Consider the following 21,834-nt stretch of genomic DNA (forward strand, 5'->3'; position numbering starts at 1 on the left):
CCTCCACTGCCCTCCCAGGCTACAAGCAGGGTGCTGGATGGGAAGTGGATCAGCTAGGACACAAACCACACCCACATGGGGATCCCAGGGCATGCAAGACAAGAATTTTAGCCACTAGGACCTACTATTTATCTATCTTATCCCAGCTGTTTAAAAAACAAAATGAAAAAACCTGAAGGTGAGCTTATCAGTATCTTTTGCATATTTGCCATATTTTCTACAATTTCTTTTACTGTTAAACTATAAAAAACTTGTAAAGTCTAAAAAATGAATATTACTAACTCACGCTAATCTATCATCAGTAACTGGCACCTCATACAAAAAACTACCTGCTTCCATTTTTCCATTTTCCTTTTACTGCTCCTGTAGAGCCGGTTGGCATGAGCAAGGGCTAGAGGGACATATATCCTTCCTCCAAGTCCTCTGGCAGTCACAGATTGCACAGGGAATCCTCAAGACAAAATCTGAGCATGGCAGCCCTCGTCTGGGTAAACAAGAAAATGTGACCACCTCGCAGGATCTTGACTGCACTGTTAAATGCAGAGCATGGGTTTTCATTTTACTAATGGTTAGGTAGCAAAACTAATTCACTAGGGGGAGTATTAAACCTAGCAGTTAACCTGCCAGTGGGACATCCATGTTCTATATGGGAGTGCCTGGGCTGGACCCCTGGCTCTGCTCCCCGTCCCAGCTTCCTGCTAATGCCCACCCTACGAGGCAGTAGATGGTGGCCTCAGAACTTGGGTTCCTTCCATCCAGGTGTGAGAGCTGGGCTGAGTTCCTAGCTCCCAGAGTAGGCCTTGACCCCGGCTCATAAACTGTGGATATTTGTCTGTCTCTGTGACTACCAAAACAGACTTTTAAGAATTAAATACATTTTCTATTTGATCTTTTTTTCTTTAACTTTGCTCTGGTGTGAGTTTACAGTTTGACATTAATGTATTTTACTTATTTTTATTGGATAGGTAGATTACAGAGAAAAGGAGAGAGTTCTTCCATCCGCTGACTCACTCCCCAAGTGGCTGCAATGGCCAGAGCTGAGCTGATCCAAAGCCAGGAGCCAGGAGGCAGGAGCTTCTTCTGGGTCTCCCACACAGGTGCAGGGTCCCAAGGCTTTGAACCATCCTCTACTGCCCTCCCAGGCGACAAGCAGGGAGCTGGATGGGAAGTGGAGCATCTGGGACATGAACTGGCACCCATATGGGACCCTGGTGTGTGCAAGGCAAGGATTTAGCTAATGGGCGACCATGCTGGACCATCTATTTGATTTTGAACATAGTAATTAGAGACCCACTGGCCTGAATCTTAAGAGACCTGGGTTAATCAATCCACTTAAAAAATAAACCTGTAAAAGTAGGTAAACTGATTACTGTTGAACAGATTTAAAAGTAATGAATGCTTCAAGACACAAAGACCATTTTGGAAACTGAAGTGTAAATGTTTAAAATGTTTGCCTTACAAATACTGAGGATGTGCTTAAAATCTGAGTCTCAGGTTTCATGCAAAGTACCTCATACGTTCATTTTGGAAAATAGTTATTTGGCACAGTGCACACTACACAGTAAGTGCTGAATAAATAACATTCATTAGCTTTTATTCAGATTTTATAATCTTTACGGGGATCACTTTACCTCTTTTTTTTTTTTTTTAAGATTTATTTATTTTATTTTCATTACAAAGTCAGATATACTGAGAGGAGGAGAGACAGAGAGGAAGTGGAGCTGCTGGGATCAGAACCAGCAGCCATATGGGATCAAGGCGAGGACCTTAGCCACTAGGCCACGCTGCCGAGCCCGATCACTTTACCTCTTGCAACCAGCTCTCCAGTATTTACAGTGAAAGGACTCTTCAAAACCTTGGATATTCCATCAAATAAGTTTTTAAAGGAAGAATGGCAAAAAAAAAAAAAAAAAAAAAAAGCATTTGTTCACTAAAAAACTTCATTAAAGTGATCATTTTTTACATAGGTGGTTCAATACTTCCTGTGCAGCTTAAAATCCAGCGTCAGTGAATAATACAGATGTCTGTGACAGAGATGACCATAAACCATCACATTTTCTGATACCTAACATTCTATTTCTCTTCTCTTAACTTCCAGTTACCAGATCAAGAAAACACTCATCTTTCTAAAGTTACTATAACTTTAGGACTTCACAAATTCCCATTTCTTCAGTTTTACATTTTAAACCTTCTTAAAGGAGGAAGCTGAAACCCCAAAATCAAAAGCCTCAATCTGAGCCAACATTGAGAAACAGAGTGATGGAAGAGAAACAGTGATGCTCTTTGATTCATCACAGAGCAAAAATATGAAACACGTATATTTATTAATTTATTTTCCATTAAAAGGAATATATTTTGAAGACAAAGATGCTCAGTTGTCAGGTGTTGCTTTTGGTGAATGGTCAATGAGTTCCTTATCAATGGTCTCGTACTGATACCACGGTCCGTCGCCTCTCGCACGCATCAGTCTCCGAACTTCCAGCTCCTTTAATCTATAATAAATGCAATAGCAATATAATGATTGATTTAACAAGAGCACCCATAAGAGTCCTTAATTTTTAATTAATTAACTAGAGGAGCAAAAATACTGAGACAGATACTCCCACATGCCAGCCCTGACACAGGATCTAAAGGGATAGGCCAAACACCTGCCCCGATGGTCTTTCATGGGAACAGTCTTCCATGTAAGCATCTATTCTGCATTTGCAGACAAGCAAACTCGAGACTCGGTTTTGACTTATTATCTTGCTTACGGCATCAGCCATCCAGTATTTATCGTCGCCACATCACCACTTACATGGACAACCAATTCTCACCTTACAGTCTCTGCTCTTAGTGTGGACAGACCATCTTCACCTAAACTGTGACGGCGCTTTACCTTTTGGACACTGGGAGAGTCACTCACAGAATCCTATGGTAACAGCAACATGCTCAGCTAAGTGCCAAGGCATGAAAAATAGAGGAAGGAGCTCCTGGCTGCCTAACACCTAAGGACATTAGACTTCTTAGAGCAGAAATGATATTTTATTCACCTGTGTTACACTGTGCGCAGTCAACAACAGTTAACATTCGTAAAGAATAAGAAAAATAATCATGATTTAGCAGCACACTCCCAAACTCAAAAATCTGCTTGGTGTTCTAATCCTCCACAAACTGAGTAATCTCTATGCCATAAAAATGCTTTCCCTCTGCCACATCCACACTTTGCACAAACTACCACACATTTTTGAAGTAGTTCCTTCACCATCAAACTTTTTACTTCCTTTAATGGAACACCTATTAACTTGTTCATGACTGCAAATGTATTCACTTCATTAATCTTACCAGCTCATTACCCCTAGCTAGAAGAGATGATCTATTTTTGTAATGATGTACCTAACAAAGTACATTTTTGTTTAGAGTTAGTTAGAGAAAGGCATAGACACACAGAGAGAGAGACAGACAGATAGACAGACATCATCTACCCACTGATTCATTCCCCAGACAAACCAGCCAGGGCTGGACCAGGCCAACACCAGGAGCGAGGAACTCTATGTGGGTGTCCCAGCTGGGTGGCAGGGACCCAAATACTTAGGCTATCTTCTGCTCCCTCCCAGGCATATTACCAGGGAGCAGATCAGAAGCACAGTAGCTGGGACTTGAAGTGGCTCTCCAAGAAGAGATGTTGGTATTGCAAACCAAAGCTCAATTCTCTGTATCCCAATGCTGGTTCCTACCTATCATTTTTTAATGGAGTAAATTATCATCATTTATTTTCTACTCTTTCAAATTTAATTATAAAAATGCAAGTAAATAAAATATTTATCAGTAGAACCCTACTGGTGAAAAAATAGACTATTATCACGCACCTGCTAGAAAGAATAAGGGGCCAATATCATAGCACCACAAGCCAATCACTGCTTGCAATGTGAGCAATCCATAACAGACCACTGGTTTAAGTCCTGGCTACTGTGCTTCTAATCCCGCTCCCTACTAATGTGCCCTGGAAAGCAGTGGAAGATGACCCAAGTGTTTTGGAGATTCAGATGAAATTTCTGGGCTCCCAGTTTTAGCTGGGCTTAGGAGGGAATCAACATATAGAAGATTTCTCTCTTGGCCTCTCCCTTTCTGTTACTTTGTCTTCAAATAAGTCCTAAAGCAAAATAAAGAAAAGAAAACCTATATGCTGGAATGTAGTGGAAAATGTAGTATATTGTTAAATTTCTAAAAAAAAAGGCTTAAAATGGCACATTAGGCACCCTCTCATTTCATTAAATAAACAATTACTTGTAAATATGTGTATGAACACACATATATACATACACACATATATTTATTTAAGGGGTTGACACTGTGTTACAGTGGGTAAAGTGGCCAGCCGAAATGCTGATCTCATACATCTAATTTGGGCACCAATTCTAGTCGCAGCTGCTCCACTTCTCACCCAGTTCCGTACTAATGTGCCTGGGGGAGCAGCAGAAGATGGCCCAAATGTTTGGGCCCCTACAACCATGAGGGAGACCTGCAAGACGCTCTGGGCTTCTGATTTTGGACCAGCCCAGTTCTAGCTGTTGCAGCCATTTGGGGAGTGAACCAGTGGTTTGAAGCTCTCTCAGAGGAAGAGATGGAAGTAGATCATCCATCTGCTGGTTCACACCCCCGAAGGCTGCGATTGGCAGGCCTGGGCCAGATCCAAACCAGGAGGCAAGAGCTTCATCTAGGTCTCCCCTATGTGGATAGCAGCGGATCAACTACTTTGGCCACCTTCTGCTGCTTTTCCCAGGCCATTAGCAGGAAGCTGGATCAGAAGTGAAACAGCCAAGACTTCAATGTCCACAAAGATGCCAGGGTCACAGGTGGCAACTCTACCCACTACACCATAACGCTGGGGAATACCTACCCCTGTTTTACATATTTCTTTATTACTTCAGTCCCCCAAATGCCTGCAGTTCTGGAGCTGGGCTGGGATAAAGCCGAGAGCTAGAAATGCCAGACCTCTATGTGGGTTTCAGGAACCCTAATACTTGAGTCATCATTGATGCCTCCCAGGGTCTGCATGAGCAGGAAGCAGGAGACAAGGATCACACTCCGGTATTCCTGTGAGAAGCTAGCATCTTGAAGGGATCGTACACACTAGGTAAAACACCTGCCCCATAACATACACTTTTTTAAGACTTACTTATTTCAAAGGCAGAGTAACAGAGAGAAAGAGAGCTCTTCCATCTGCAAATATCCACAACAGCTGGACTGAGCCAAGATGGGAGACTGGCACTCATGCTGGCCTCCTACATGGATGGCAGAGGCCAAAGTACTTAGGCCAGTACCTGCCACTTTCACTTACACATTTCAGGAAGTTGGAATGGAAGCAGAAAAGCTGGGGTTTGACCTAGGGATCTCATATGGTTACACACATTCCATGTGGTGGCTTAACTGTTGTGTCACAATGCTTGCCCCAACATATACTTTTGAAAAACTGCAAATATTCCCCATTCCATATTCTTTTCCTTAGGGATAGAAGTTAGGAGTTTTTGCTTGTTTGTTCTGTTTTGCAACCGTTTAGAATCTCTTACAAATGCGAAATTAAAACATTTTCCAACAATTCTATCTATAAAATGTTTGGTTTGATAAATCCCAGAAAAACAGAAATTAAAATATTACTGCCAGGAAAAACAAAACAAAATCAAACAAACAAACAAACAAAAAAACCAACTGATGTAACTTTCTGGAGAAGAGTTTGGCAATATCTATCCCATAGTTAAAACCATACTCTACTTTTTAAAAGCTTTACTGACTTGTTTAATTGAAAGGCAGAATGATGGAGAGAGGGAGAGAGAAGCACAGAGACAGAGGAGGAGAGACTTCCTATCTGTTGCCTTCAGCTCTCAATAGCTCCAACAGCCAGAACTTGTCCATACCAAAGCTAGGAGTATAGAACTAGAACTCCATCCAGGTCTCACACAACAGGGATCACAGTACCTGTGCCGTCAGGCACATGAGCAGGCAGCGGCACTGGAAGCCGAGCAGGCTAGGACTCAAATAGCACTCAAATATGGGATGTCAACATCACAACTGGCAACATAATTCACTGAGCATGCCTAAAAGCATACATCAGTGTCACTACTGGGAATTTATTTTCCAAATTTATTGCATAAGCATGTAAAATTCCTTTACAAGGATATGCACCACAGCATTATGTAAACTACCAAAAGCAGGAAGTTGCAAAGACACAAACCAACAGAAGATTAATATAATCTTTAAACACTGTCAAATTTTTTATGTACAAAATTTCTCTAGCAACACTCTTATATACAAGAACTGATTAAATCAACATTATAGTGGATGAGGTTGATATAGCACAAAATAAGTGAGGAAAGCGTAGCCTTGCTCATAAAAAACAGAATACTTAAAAAAGAATTCCTTTTAATCTGACAGGTACTATTTATTATTGTTACCTAATGACAAATTCATACTCTTCAGTCCAAACTGGCTGTCTCTCTCACCGTCTTCCTTTTACACGGAGCATCCCACAGTTGTAATCATTTTTCTCTTGTGGTTTGCAAGCCTAAGAAAGGCCCTTCTTCTTTACCTCACACCTCAGCTTTTCCTACCTTAATTCAGCCTTTTCAGCTTCAATCTGAAGGATGGCCATTGTTCGTTCATAGTTCTTTTCAGGACCATCAAAGAAAGTACGGGCAATCCATCTTGATATAGGATGCTACAAGATAAAGTTTGTTTAAAATTAATCGGTTTGTGAGTTGTACTTTGCTTTTCAAGTTGACTAGGTTTTTTTTTGTTTGTTTGTTTTAATGAAAGGCAAAGTTACAGAGAAAAGAGGAGGAGGAGAGAGAGACATAATTTGCTGGTTCACTATCCAAATGGCTGTAACCACAGGAGCTGAGCCAATCCAAAGTCAGGAGCCAGGAGCTTCTTCCAGGTTGCCCCATGCAGGTGCAGGGACCCAAGGACTTGAGCCATCCTCTGCTACTTTCTCAGGCCATAAACAGGAAGCTGGAGCAGAAGTAGAACCAGCATCCAGACGGTATGCCAGCGACTACACAACACTGGCCTCTAAGTTGACTATGGGTTAAAATGATCATCTCAGACAAACCAGTGAAACCTCCTATGTGCCAACTACTTTACATAGTTTTTAAATAATTTAAATTATTAGATAAGTATTATTTTTGTCCTCATTTTAGAGATGAGCAAATTGCACAAAGGAATTCATACACTAAGTAGCAAGTGTCAGGATATGAACTCAAATCAGGTCTGTCCCAAGCCCCTGCTCTTTCATCTTACATGATGTTGAATGTCTGAAGTAGCAGGCCCAGGAGTCAAATCCAGTCTTTAATGATCCCACAATAGAGTTCCTTCTACCAGCAATCAACAATAAACAACTGTGTGGTTCCTCTTTTAGAAAACAAATTAATTTTATTTGAAAAGAAGAAAGAAATCTACCTGCTGGTTCACAACCCCCTCGCCCCAATTGGAAACAAGAGCCAGCTATGGGTCAGGCTGCAGCCAGGAGCTAAGAACTCTACCTAGTTGCCTACTTGGGTAATAACGACTCCAGCACTTGGGCTGTCACATACCACCTTCCCAGGTGCATTAGCAGGAAGCTGGGTCAGAAATGGAGCAGCCAGAACTCAAATCAGCACTCCAATGTCACAGCCGGATACTGTGACACAACACTGGCCCTTTACAGTTCTAAAGATTTAGTAAGGAAGCATTTCTTTTCTAAAATATGATAATTCCTTTAGAATTCCTTTTCTAAAATATGATAATTCCTTTAGAAAACTAAAGCATGGTAGATACATGCTCTATCCAAAGCCATCTCACTATATTTACAAAGACTTAAAGTTAACAGTTTTTGGATTTGGTAGCAGTGAGACTATGGTGTTATGACTGACAGTGCAGGCCATGGAAGACTACATGGTTGAAATACTGGCTCTAAGTCTTGCACAGGTCAATTAGCAGGACTACTGTTAGAAATTTATTTTCCAAATACACTGCATAAAAATTCTATGAGAATATTCACAGCATTACATAAACTGCAAAACACCTTGGAAAGAAACACACCAATAATAGAAGACTTTTAAGCTTCAATTTCCCCATCACTAAGATGGCAGTACTAATGACACCTTTTACATGGGATAGATTTGCAAAACACTCAGCACAGTGCCTGCTGCACACTGTGAGCCCGATAAATGACAGCTAGAGTTAGCATTGGTAAAATCCTCCCAATCGCATTGAGCTTCGATTAAACCCAAACACACTGCAGAATCATAAAAAAAAAAAAAAAACTGTAAAGTTTTAAAAAGCAAAAATAAATGAATAAAACCACCCAAAAGTTACATATGAGAGCAAAAAAAAAAAAAAAAATCATCTACTTGCTATCACAAGCTGAGTGGAATTTTACCACAGTTGCTGAATTAAGATATTAACTAGTGCACTGAGAAACATCTAACAAAGTAATCTGCAGTGGCCCATACACACCTTGTAGTATTCCCAGTGCTCTGGGATATAGCCTTCTGGAATTTCTGCTAATTCAGCTTCACCTGACATGAGAAAACAGAGATATTTAACTTTAGCATAGCAGTATTAACTCTTTGCCATTAAAGCAAAAAAAAAAAAATCAATGTCTTGTGGTTTTAAAGCACTTTTTTTCTTAAGACTAGATCGAATATTTTTAAATTCCCTTAATCTGGTTGAAATCTATTCATTATGCATATTTCAGACATGTTCTTATGTTCACCATTATATGAGAACTTACTATACTGCTATTATATAATAAGATATAAAAGATCACAAGAGTCACGAAAGACATATCCTTCCTACTGGGTTTCCCAGCATCTACTAGATAAAATATTTCAGGATTTAAGAAGCTAGAAATAGTTTAAAAATAATATCCCATGAATATGTAATGCTGTCATTTACATTTGATTCCTTTTTAATTTTTAGATTTACTTCTTTTTATTTGAAAGACAGATATTACAGAGAAAGAGACATAAAAAGGTCTTCCATCTGCTGGTTTATTCCCAAAATGGCAGCAATAGCCACAGATGGGCTGATCCAAAGCCAGGAACCAGGAGTTTCTTTCCGGGTCTCCCACGTGAGTGCAGGAGCCCAAGGACTTGAGCTATCCTCCACTGCTTTCTCAGGTCATAAGCAGGGAGCTGGATGAAGAGTGGAGTAGCAGGGACTATAACCGGCACCCATATGTCTTTTTTTTTTTTAAAGATTTATTTATTTTATTACAAAGTCAGATATACAGAGAGGAGGAGAAACAGAGAGGAAGATCCTCCGTCCGATGATTCACTCCCCAAGTGAGCCGCAACGGCTGATGCTAAGCTGATCCGATGCCGGGAACCAGGAACCTCTTCCGGGTCTCCCACGCAGGTGCAGGGTTCAAAGCATTGGGCTGTCCTCAACTGCTTTCCCAGGCCACAAGCAGGGAGCTGGATGGGAAGTGGAGCTGCCGGGATTAGAACCGGCACCCATATGGGATCCCAGGGCTTTCAAGGCAAGGACTTTAGCTGCTAGGCCACGCCGCCGGGCCCATACATCTTGCGGGCACTATAGGCCGAGGATTAGCCTGCCCACACCAGTCCCTAATTCCTTCTTTTTAAAAGATACAGTTTCTCATGTTCCAGGATAGACTTAAAGAAAACAAACAAACAAAGCCTGCCTCCTGTCGCTCTCTACTTCCCTTATTCAGGACTCTCAAAGCTGATTTTGGGAAATAAGCTTTGGTGACATTAAAGAATTTTTCAAGAAAAAAAGAAAAGTTATTAAAAAAAAGTGTACACTATTTTAGATTAAGGTTTGTTATCTTTAAAATAATTTTTCAAGTATATGCTTATTTTTTAAAATAATTTTCAGTACAATATCCATAATTTAAAAATTCATGTAAATATATTTTAAAATATTCAATTTGATGGTGCAGGGGTAGTGTAGGGAAGGGGACTTACCAATGAATATATTCACCAGGGTGATGCCAATTACTACCGGAATCCCAGTCAATAAAATGTAAAATTTCTGGCAAGATAAAAAAAAAAAAGTTTTTTTAGTGACTATTTCCTGTCTCCACTTTCATAGCATCCTCATCATGTAATATCCTTATACTTCTAAAATAAACTTGCCAAGTCAGAGATAAAGTATCAAATCACCAACTTCCATGATTTTTCTTTTGTTTTAGATTTCTGTGTTCACAAAGATTAGTTACTCCTCACTAAGGTATTGAAGCCTCAGCACCCATCAGCATGAGCTGGAACCAGGGGAAGACCAGGCCAGGCCAAGCTACAGCACCCGCCAGCAAATCCTGAGGTGAAGTGGGCCATGCCAGACTGGGCCACAGCACCTACCAGTACATGTGAAACATGGAAGAGAGAGGGTATGTGAGCCCAGTAGAGTAGATGCGGAGGGCTCTGCTGCTGACTCACTGTTCCACTGCTGAGCAGGAGACCTAGGAGTAGGAGCAGACCAGGCTGGTCAGAGTTACAGTACCTGTTGGTCTGCAAGTGAATTGGATTAGGGAGAGAGCCAGGCTGGGCTGACCCACTGTATTGGTGCATGCATGAGCCAGAGTAAATGCAGGCTAGTCAGGCTTAGCTACAGCATCAGCTGGCAGGTGGTAGGACTGGGGCAAATCCTGTAAAGCTAGACTGTAGAAGCACCTGGAAAATGCAAGATCCAGGACTGGGAGTGAGCCTAGTAGAGAAACTATAAGCACCCAATGGGCTGCAACTACCACTGATGAGCATGAGAACCAGGGCAGGGGGCAGACCTGGCTATACAGGCAATGGAACCCACTGACATGAGTTGGGTTGGTTGGGTTGAGCTAGGCTTCAACACCCACTGACATGTATGAGACCTGAATAGGATGTGGGAAAGACTGGACCAGTTTGCTGCACGTACTGGCAAGCACAGGCACAAGGGTTGGGGGTGAGCCTAGTGGGGATAACTGGGGGTCGCTCCAACTAGGATGCAGCTCCCGCTTGTGTACTTGAGGCTGAGTGTGTGGTGGGCAGGGTTTAGCTAGGCTGCAGCATCCCTCGGTTTACATAAGAGATGGGGCTGGAGACAGAACTGACCCAGCTACTGCAACTACCAGTGTGTGCATAGGCTGACATGGATGACCAACACAGCCAGACGCCAAACTAGCAAGCACACACAAGTCAGATCTGGGATCACTTCAGACAAGGTTTCTTTGGGGATTCCCCCCAAGCTGAACTGCTGGACTAAGAACTCCAACCATGGGGAGAATCACAAGATTTGTGGTCTGACCATGGAGTGCATGTGTCAGAACTGGTCCTACTCAGTAGCTTAGACGGAGCAATGGATGGCATATCCAGATGCACAAGGAGGATATGGCAGTCCATTGGAACCTGCAAAGGACATCTGGTTCCTTGGTACCATAGCAGAGCAAGAAAGAACAAATTGGTCAACTCTCCCGGCCAAGCATTGACAGCAAATATCTGGTCAAATGGAGACTCTAAGGTGGATTATATCAGCCATTGGACCTTGGAAGGATTTCCTCACTCTTGGATCAGCGAGATCAACAGCATTTCAGAACTATCCACCTGAGTAGAACCCTCCACATCGGGGAAACTGGAGTGACATCAGGTGACCATTCCCCATCACTGAGTACTGAGACAACTGGCAGGCTGGGTGCGGCTTCTCCTCTCACCCCATTCCCACGGATACAGGACGAAGAAAATTGAAATTTGGAAACAATGCTCTCATTTACTTTCCCTTAATCCTAGGCCCTTTCCACTCTCATCAACTATGTCAACATCATCAAAAAACAAACTGGTTGGTTACTCCTGTCTAAAGTCAGAGACAAAGACAGAGTCCAGAGACCCTTCTGTCCACTGGGTCTGCAAAGTGACACGAGAGTTACAAGGCTATACAAATATACTCAGCAGCCTAAAAAAGCTGTTTCAGTTTATTCTTGCTACATTAGAATCACACGATAGGGTTGTATTATTCTTAGAAATCAATGTTCCCAAACAACACATGGATTTTAAAAAATCATATCCCAAAGTAGGAAAGCTCATTTCCAGAAACATTTCACTAATTTTTTTTGGTGATTTCAAGAATATTTTACTAATATAAATAATTATCCCACATTAATCAATTTTCAGTTCGTTTTTTTTTTTTTTTGACTCAATGGAAGGAACACACTGTATTTTAAAACTATAATTCTGACAAGAAAAGAATGGCTCAAGTTTTACATCTGACTGGGATAGATCCCCTTTCTGAAGAAGGAATAAGGTTCACTAATTTAAAAGACCAGGAACACACCGTACTGTATAGTCTCAGTATCTTCTGGGGAAAGATACAGATAAAACTGAACTCACCAGTAACTTCAGGAAACGCTGGTCATAGAATCTCGAAGGTCTGATGATGAATAGTCTTTTCCCATGGTCTCCACTGTGCCGAACAGGAGCTGGAAATAGTACAAGGTTCATACAAGCATACTGCTATATTTCTAGATAAAAGCAAATTACTAAGAATATATACATGCGGGCCCGGCGGCATGGCCTAGCAGCTAAAGTCCTCACCGTGAACGCCCCGGGATCCCATATGGGTGCCGGTTCTAATCCCGGCAGCTCCACTTCCTATCCAGCTCCCTGCTTGTGGCCTGGGAAAGCAGACGAGGACAGCCAATGCCTTGGGACCCTGCACCCGCGTGGGAGACCCGGAAGAGGTTCCTGGTTCCCGGCTTCGGATCGGCATAGCACCAGCCGTTGCGCTCACTTGGGGAGTGAATCATCGGATGGAAGATCTTCCTCTCTGTTTCTCCTCCTCTCTGTATATCTGACTTTGTAATAAAATAAATAAATCTTAAAAAAAAAAGAATATATACACGCAAAAATGCTTAACAGAAGATTTGAAAAATACTTTTTAAAATTTGTATGCTGTTTAACAAACTATGTCATTTTACATGGTGAGGCAAGACTTACTGCAAAACAGACAGGAAGGATCAGCAGCATTTATTCAACATATATCCAACAGGAAATTCAAGCTTCTTACAGAAAAACACACTCTAAAAACCTTGATAACATCTTTTTTTGGTAAATAATTCCTGCTTCCATCTATTCCCTCTAAGTCCGCTCCCCACACTGATGGAATATAACCAAGCCTTGCTGTAGATCAAAGACAAATTTCATTCCTGGCCCCTCTTCCTCCACTCATCTCTCTTCTGCAGGGTCTGGGAAACACAGTACTGGCACTCCAGGCTCTTTCCACCAGGAGCAGGCAAGGCTGTCTGTCAGTGAGACCCGGGATTATGCTGTTTCCATTTGCACTGAAGGAAAATTCTGCACGTACATCAGTGCAGAATGAACAACTTTAATTTCCCATCCTGAGGACATGAAGCCTCTGTTCATGCTTACTGCCTTCCTGGTCCAGCAGCATCTCACCCTCCAAAGAGCTGACATTCTTCCCAGACAGATAAGGTTCCCCAACTCCTGAGCTGCCACACATTCCAAGGACTACATCTGCTTCCACTAGCGTCACTTTGGTTAACCGTGAAAGTCCTGGAGGCAGAAACCATCTTCTGAATTTTGCTACCCCCTGGTGCAGCAGCTTGTAATGAATTCAGGTTAAAACTGATAACATGGGATCCCCCAAGGCTTTCACACACATTTACAAAAGACTGGATGCAAAAGAATCAACTATAAGAAAGCAGGTGGAAATCAGGTGGCAGCCTGGACCTGCCAAAAATTTAGCTGTTAAAAAAAAAAGCCAAAAGCCATTTAAGTCTTAATTTGATGTACCAGAGGTACAGGATCAAAGCAGGAACAATCCTCTCCCCTCCAATGCTCTCCTCACATCTACGGAATCACGTCTACTCCAGAGCATACTCTTAGAGGGACAACCAGGAACTCGTCCCAACTCAAGCACCCAGGACTACCAACAACAAGGAAACAGGCCTGTGCTTGCGCCCTGCTACCCCCATGCAGTCCCCCACTCCACATGGCCCAATCCTGGACTTTGGAGAGTAAACCAGAAGATGGAAGATCTATCTTTCTCTGTGAGTCTCTCTCTCTCTCTCTCTCTCTCTCTCTCTCTCTCTCTCTCTCTCTCTGTCCCTGTGCCTTTCAAACAACACTATTTACTCAAGGAAAATGTAACACAAAGAATTATGGAAGAATGGTTGGTGCAGCTGCATTCTAGCAATGTTAATTAACACAGAAATGTGAACTGTCTGCTGTCTTTAGATGTAACTAATCAATTATTAAACAAAGATTTACATGCCAGGCGTGATGGCTCAATGGTCAAATCCTTGCCTTCCAAGTGCTGGGATTCCATATGGGCACAGCTCCCTGCTTGTGGCCTGGGAAAACACTGGAGGAAGGCCCAAAGACTTGGGACCCTGCACCCACATGGGAGACCCAGAAGAAGCTCCTGGCTCCTGGCTTTGGATCAGCTCAGCTACAGCCATCAAGGCCAGGTGAGGAGTGAGCCAATGGATGGAAGATCTTTCTCTCTCCTTCTCTCTGTAATCTGCCTTTTCAAAAGAAATAAATAAATCTTATTTTAAAAAAATGCAAATAGCCTCAAGAAAGTCACTTAGTCTTTAAAAATGGTGGATTTTGTAACGATTGAAAATCTAACATAAAATCTTTCTGTGCTTCAAAGATTAAAAATCGAGAACTGATCATTTCTTTCCTTTCATGCCCAAGTAGACACCATCGTCCAATCATCCAAGCTAAACAATCATCAACCTTGCACCCACCTCTCTCAATCATCATTTTGTCAAGGCCTCTCTGTTCTAAGATCCAAACCTTTCCGTGCCTTCTCTACAAGTCTAACCCATCGACAGTCCAGGAAGTCATCCAGTATTCAACAAAGCTTGTAAGCACCACACCGAGAAGTCACTCCTCTGTTACAAAGAGCGCCTTTCCCGATGAAATAAAATGCAGATATTGTGGCTTCATGGTCATACAACAACCCACCCCTCTAACTTGGTCTCAACCTTGTGTTTTGAGCCTTCCTTCTCAAAACCAACCTATCAAGTGATGCAGGCCATGCAGTAGGTGTGTATAGCGCGAGGGTGTGAAGAGAGCAGCTCCCTGACTGGCAGGGCCCGGGGAGCTACCAGCTGCTTAGCAGGGCTAAGTGGATTCATCTCTGACCATCTTGACGCAGTTTTCACTCCCCCTTGCATGGACTCTCAACCACCCCACTATGTAATCTATTGAGGCATTGTCTGCCCCTGTGAGATGGCTTTTACAACCAACATGAGCTTAAGAGTTAATGTTACTGAGGATGTCCTGGTGAGTGGGCCTTTAACTACACACAGGAGTATAATTAACTCTGTGCTGTTTACCCATTGCCATAAAATCTGGCCCAGATATTTATCATGCTTTCCGGGGAATGGCTTGATAAGAGGAACTCTAAAGTTATCCTGTTACTGTGACCCTAAAGGTCATTCTGCTATGACAAAGAATATAGTGACCCTAAAAGGCCATACTGCTATGACGAAGGATATAGCTACTGTAACCATGAAGCCTATCCTGCTAAGGCAAAAAATATAGTTATTGTGGTCTTAAAGGTTAGCCTGTCCTTGCAATTCTTTAGAATATAGAAAATGTAGCTGTTTTAGTTGTTTTCATAAAATTTTAGCTAGAGGAAATACAGGGTGATTTCACTAACATCATAAAGAGATATTTTTGATTATTGTTTGATCACTTATGAAGTTGTAGAGCCTGCAGTTGTAGAGGAATGTAATGTTTATAACTTTTTGTCTTAGATCTTCATGTTTTTTCTCTCTTGATGTATTTCTCCCATTTAGTGATAGATAAGTTGAATAAGAATTGTATTAGGAGTGTATTACTGCATAAGATGTGTTGTCTACTGAGAAACTCTTGGTTGCAGCGTTGGAATGGATAATGCCTTGCCTAATACTGAAACAATTTGTAGAATTGTCTTTGGAAACACTCGCTCATCCATTGTAGAGTTGAAACTTAAATAGAGTAACTTAGCTCATTGCTAACTACAATTCTTTCCGCCGTTTTTACCCTTGCTTTACTTGTTTGGTTAACAAACTGTGAGCTTACAGACCTATGGCCAACTAATGTCAATATTCCTGATCCCCATAGAACAAGGCCCCAGTCCTTTTAACTCATACAAGATAGGGGTCTGGTTGACACAGATGGCGCCTAGGTTATAGCCCAGACCTGAGGAGAGCAGATGAAGACTGGCAAGCCAAGATAAGCAAGGAATGTGGAATCCTTCCTCAATCCTTCCTCAGGAAGTTGTAAATTGTGCCCCCCTGAAGCTGTGTTAATATGCCCCTAAGAAAAAACTTTGTACTGCCTCTGTATAAATAAAGCGGACAGCTTTCTCGCTTTGTCCACTACGATCAAGGAATCTGGTGGTCCGTCTCCTTCTTTCTCTCTTCACGCCTCATCCACGCACCCTTCCCGAGTTCCGAACCTCGGCTGGAGCTGGACTCCGGCAATCAAGAGCCTTGTACGAAGACTTATTGGAGAACTCTTTCTTTACTTCCCTTCCCATTTTATTTGTTAAAACTATCGCCGTAACCTAGTTAAAATGCAACTCGGGACAGAAAACAGAACCAACCCAGCAATTGAAACCACCGGCTGATCGGGGTGATGGACTGTGCCGGGCCCTGTGCTTGCTAGAACATACAAGAAACTAGTCTGGGAATACCTCAAAGTTTCTTTGGAGATCTCCCCAATCGAACTGCTGGACTCAGAACTCTAATCAAGAAAAGACAGAAGACAGAGCAGATCAATCATTCATCTCAGCTATATGTTAGCAGCGAAAAATGGGGCAAACGGAGACTTTATGATGGACCATATCAATCAGTGGACGACCTCATCGAGCGAAACTGGCAGCGATTCATAACTGGAGAACTATTAACACCACTCGAGCACATATCTCAGAGCATGCCCCACATCCGGGACTCGGGGTGGGCGGGAAACCGGGTGGGGCTTCTCCCTCAATATCCTCCTTTACCTCAGATACAAGATGGAAACAATATGGACATAATAGTATTGCCCACTTCCCTATCCCCCTGAACCTTTTTTTTTCTTTTTCTTTCTTTAACTGTAATTAACTATGAAAAGATTGTCAACAACAACACAATAAAATAGATTATAAAAAAAAAAGATTTATTTATTTTTATTGCAAAATCAGATATGCAGACAGAGGACAGATAGACAGGAAGATCTTCCATCCGATGATTCACTCCCCAAGTGACCACAATGGCCAGTGCTGCGCCGATCCAAAGCCAGGAGCCAGGAGTCTTCTGGGTCTCCCACACAGATGCAGGGTCCCAAGCCTTTGGGCCGTCCTCAACTGCTTTCCCAGGCCACAAGCAGGGAGCTGGATGGGAAGCGGGGCTGCCAGGATTAGAACTGGCGCCCTTATGGGATCCCAGCCCATTCAAGGTAAGGACTTTAGCTGCCAGGCTACCACACCGGGCCCTCAACTTTATCTTTTTAAGAAGCAGAAAGAGACACAGAACCCATCACTATTTTGCTCCCTAAATGTCTATAACTCAAAAGCAGGGAGCTGGGAACTCAATTCAGAAATCCAACCACCTCAGCCATCACCTGCCTCCAGGATAACTATCAGCAGAAAACTGGCATTGGGAGCAGAGCTAGGACTCAAATTGAGGGATTTGGATATGGGATTACAGCCATTCCTAGCACCAACCTAATCAATGCACCAAATACCTTCCCTGGGTGTACAGCCTGTAATCATTGCTTCTTATAGCTAAGGAAAGAAGAGCAGCTCCTTGCCTCCCAGGTCTCCTAGCTGCACGCCGAGTTCAGGATTCTGGCCTGACCCTGGCTGATGCAGGCATGTGGGGAGAGAAACAGAGGGAAGATCTCCATCTACCTTTCAACTAAAAATGAAAAGAAGAAAAAAAGATCCCATAAACAGGGTTAAAAAGGTAACACACAGACTGGGAAGATGAACACACTACTTCAAGGAGGTTGGTTCAAGCCAGTGGGGTCTCCCCATGGGGTCTGCACAGGCCTTTTACACCTGCATCACTCACAGCAGCTGAAACATGGCAGCGACACAAATGTCCACAGTGAGACGAAGGGATGAACAAAGTGCGGTAGGCTTGCCCTTCGCATGCACATACACTGCTTCCTCAGAAATGAAAAAGCCACATGGCTGTTGACAGGCGGATGCCGTGAGGCCTTCGAGAGTTAAGGCCATTCTGAATGCGCACAGACTTTTTTCCCTCCTCACTATCCTCTAACAAAAGATTGTCACAATTAATACACTATTTGCATTGATATTTGCTATTACAAAAAAAAAAAAAAAACCAAGAGATGATTTGAAGCATCCAGGAGGGAGCTCACGGGTTATATGCAAAGATGAAAGAAAGTACTATGCTTTCGCTTTTTTTTGTTTGTTTGTATTTTAAGTTTTAAATTAGTTATTTCAAAGACAGAAAGGGAGCCAGATCTTCCCTAGTTCACTCTGAAGGTGCTCATAACAGTGAGGGCTGGGCCTGGCCGAGCCTGGAACTTATGCTGGGTCTCTCCTGTGGGTGGCAGGTTGAGCCACAATATGCTGCCTCCTGGAGCAGAGTGGGCACCTGAACATGCACTGGGGGACAGGCGGCAGCTCAGCCACGCAGCACCTTTACTGCTGTAGCAAACGCCCACTTCCTGCTGTGCCTTCTCACAACATCGACTTGAGCACCCACGGATACCTACAGGAGCTCCCAGAGCTCATTCTCCGAGGACACCAAGAGATGACTATATACATATAATGACTATATACATATAATGACTATATTCTCCAGCCTTAAAAAGGAAGGAATTTCTCACATACGCCTCACAAATGAAACTTGTTGATGCTGAGAAAGATCAGCCAGCTATTAAAAGACAAGCACTGTCTGATTACACCTCAGAGGCATTTAGAATAGGCAGTGTCATAGACAGATGACAGAATGGTGGTGGAAAGGCCTGAGCAACGAATGGAGTTTGTGGTCGGCTGTTTTTCCGTAAACTGAAAAGAGTTACACCGGTGGATCACAGTGATGCCACTGATTAGTACATTCAAAAAGTTACAATAGTAAATCTCATGCTATGTCTAATGTGCTGCAAATTCTTTTAAAAAGCCAGAGCCAGATGCTGTACATTTTTTTCCCATTTATAGTCTTTATAACTACTTTGCAACATACATTAAAATTATGTTTCAAAGATATGGGACAAGGTGTTCGGCCCAGCAGTTAATACATTGGTAAAAATGTGCCCTCGTAAGAGGGGCTGGCGCCACAGCAGAGCAAGCTAAGCTTCCACCTGCAGTACCAGCATCCCATAAGCTGCCCCACTTCCCATCTAGCTCCATACTTGTGGCCTAAGAAAGCAGCGGAGGATGGCCCAGTGCCTTGGGACTCTGTTTCCTGGCTTTAGATCGGTTCAGCTCCGGCTGTAGTGGTCATTTGCGAGTAAAGCAGTGGATACAAGATCTCTCTCTATGTAACTCAGCCTTTCAAGTAAAAATAAATAAATCTTAACAACAGCAAAGATGCCCCCTTGGATACCAATAGCTCATATGGAAGTGCTAAGGATGGAGTCCGGGATCCACTTCTATTCCCACTTCATGCTAACACTTCCCTGGAGGCTGAAGGTGCTGGCTTCAAGTCAGCCAGCTACATGACAGACTGGATTCCTGGCTTCTGGCTTCATTCTGGCACAGTTCTGGTTACTGAAGGCATTTGGGGAGTAAACCAACAGACAGCAGCTACTTTTTGTTAGGTTTTCTTAAATAAAGATTTATTTTATTTTTATTGGAAAGGCAGACTTACAAAGAAAAGGAGACGCAGAAAGATCTTCCATCTGTTGATTCACTTCCCAAGTGGTTGCAATGGTTGGAGCTGAACCAATCCAAAGCCAGGACCCAGGAGCTGCTTCTCGGTCTCCCATATAGGTGAAGGGGCCCAAGGCCTTGAGTCATCCTCTACTGCTTTCCCAGGCCACAAGCAGGGAGCTGGTGGGTAAGTGGAGCGTGGCGGCTGGGACACAAACCAGCACCCATGTGGGATCCCGGCACATGCAAGGCAAGGACTTTAGCGACCAGGCTACTACACCGGAACCCCTACTGCTTGTTGAGATGTACCACTATACCATAGGCACAGTTCCTAGGAACCGTTCTGTTCCCACTGCAAAGTGCTCAGTCTCCTTCCAGAACTCCCAGGAGGGGGAACGATGCAGAAAGAAGAACTGGGGGTAAAATTTTCCCTCGGTTTATTTTTAGTTCAACTCTCTTAAATACTACATGAGAGAACACCCTAAGTTTTTGTATTTGAACATTTGGAGATAATTGTTATCAGAAACGGCTCTGGGGCCCGGCGGCGTGGCCTAGCAGCTAAAGTCCTCGCCTTGAACGCCCCGGGATCCCATATGGGCGCCAGTTCTAATCCCAGAAGCTCCACTTCCCATCCAGCTCCCTGCTTGTGGCCTGGGAAAGCAGTTGAGGATGGCCCAAAGCTTTGGGACCCTGCACCTGCGTGGGAGACCCGGAAGAGGCTCCTGGTTCCCGGTATCAGTTCGGCGCGCACCGGCCCGTTGCGGCTCACTTGGGGAGTGAAACATCGGATGGAAGATCTTCCTCTCTGTCTCTCCTCCTCCTCTCTGTATATCCGGCTTTCCAATAATAATAAAATCTTTAAAAAAAAAAAAAAAAGAAAGAAAAGAAAAGAAAAGAAACGGCTCTGAAGGGGATATAAATCAAAGATCACTGAACTTCGGTGTAAGTTCAAGTTCCTGCCAGAAATCTGAAGACCATCGTGTTTTCAACAAATGTCCATGTGCACTGATTGCCTCGATGTGTGAAATGGCACCAGATTAAACTAAAGGAAAAAAGAGAGGTCAAATAGGACAATATTTTGAAGTTAGAGATTTTTTTCGGTTCATGGCAAAAGGTTAAGATGGACTGAATACTAAGTTTTTGCTTTTTATTAATATGAGACTTCACATCCCTAGAATGCAACCCAAGGTCCCTAAAAGGGGTCAGTTCAGTCCTCGTAGAGTCTACAGCATGGCTTCCCTCAGCACTTGCTCCATCTTGCACCCCTTCCTATGGTTACGAAAAATAACATTCTGTGATTGCCTTGACATAAAACAAACATCATCCACGCTGAAATCATCATGTATTCAGTAATATTAGAAGCTTTAGTAGTAGCAGTAGTAGTAGCAGAAGAAGAAATAGAAAAAGAAAGAATATTAAGTTTCGTGGAACCCTGGAAGAAGAACCAGGACCCCTGAAGCCACCACGGCCTCTACGGGCACCGTTTGTCTGCTGTCCGTGGTGGCTGGCAGCTTGTCCTCAGGGCCACATCGCTCCCGGGCGTGGACTAGACACTGTCCCGGGTCTCACCTCTGTGCCTTTCTCCGTCCGCACCGGCTGGAAGGCTCAATGGCAGCGTGTGTGACAACATGCTGCCTTGCAGTTTAAGCGAAATCAGGAGCGTCTCACAGAGTGCGTGTTCCCTCGCTCCTCACAAGTCCACAACTATTCCCTGGTGTCCCGGATCCCACCAAGGTCACCCGGGAAGAGTCCGCCCGCGCCCCGCAACGCCCTGCGCCCCCTTTCTCCCAAGCTCAGCACCCACCGACAGCCTTTGGCAAGCCTCGAGTGAGGAAGCCTCCGCATCCGAGTTGAGGGCCAACGCGGCGACCACACAGAGCTGCGACCGCGGTGACCGAAGCCCGCTGCAACAAACTCATCGCCGCCATGGTTACGACGGGCAGAAGAAGGAAGCCGGGAGACTAACGGGAGCCGAGGGAACCAGTCTACCCGGAAGGGCAAAAGTGCAAGATGGCCATATTGAGTGAGGGCAAGCGTCTA

At 43.4% G+C, this 21,834-nt stretch overlaps 1 protein-coding gene across 2 annotated transcripts; it reads right to left on the reverse strand.

Moving 5' to 3' along the window:
- Positions 1-2,305: 2,305 nt before the first annotated feature.
- On the reverse strand, positions 2,306-21,820 carry NDUFB5 (NADH:ubiquinone oxidoreductase subunit B5). Of its 2 annotated transcripts, XM_004591274.3 has the most exons (6): positions 21,599-21,812; positions 12,339-12,427; positions 9,948-10,014; positions 8,473-8,534; positions 6,588-6,694; positions 2,306-2,492 (listed from the first exon to the last, which is right to left on the reverse strand). In XM_004591274.3, exons 1-6 carry the CDS (start codon positions 21,720-21,722, stop codon positions 2,372-2,374), a joined length of 570 nt encoding a protein of 189 aa, XP_004591331.2. In that variant the 5' UTR covers positions 21,723-21,812; the 3' UTR covers positions 2,306-2,371. The 2 variants fall into 2 exon arrangements, with proteins under 2 accessions (XP_004591331.2, XP_012784168.2); XM_012928714.3 differs by lacking the exon at positions 6,588-6,694 and having other exon boundaries at positions 21,599-21,820.
- Between the last annotated feature and the right edge of the window lie 14 nt (positions 21,821-21,834).

Source organism: Ochotona princeps, chromosome 3 (assembly GCF_030435755.1).
Source record: "Ochotona princeps isolate mOchPri1 chromosome 3, mOchPri1.hap1, whole genome shotgun sequence".
Taxonomy (NCBI): domain Eukaryota; kingdom Metazoa; phylum Chordata; class Mammalia; order Lagomorpha; family Ochotonidae; genus Ochotona; species Ochotona princeps.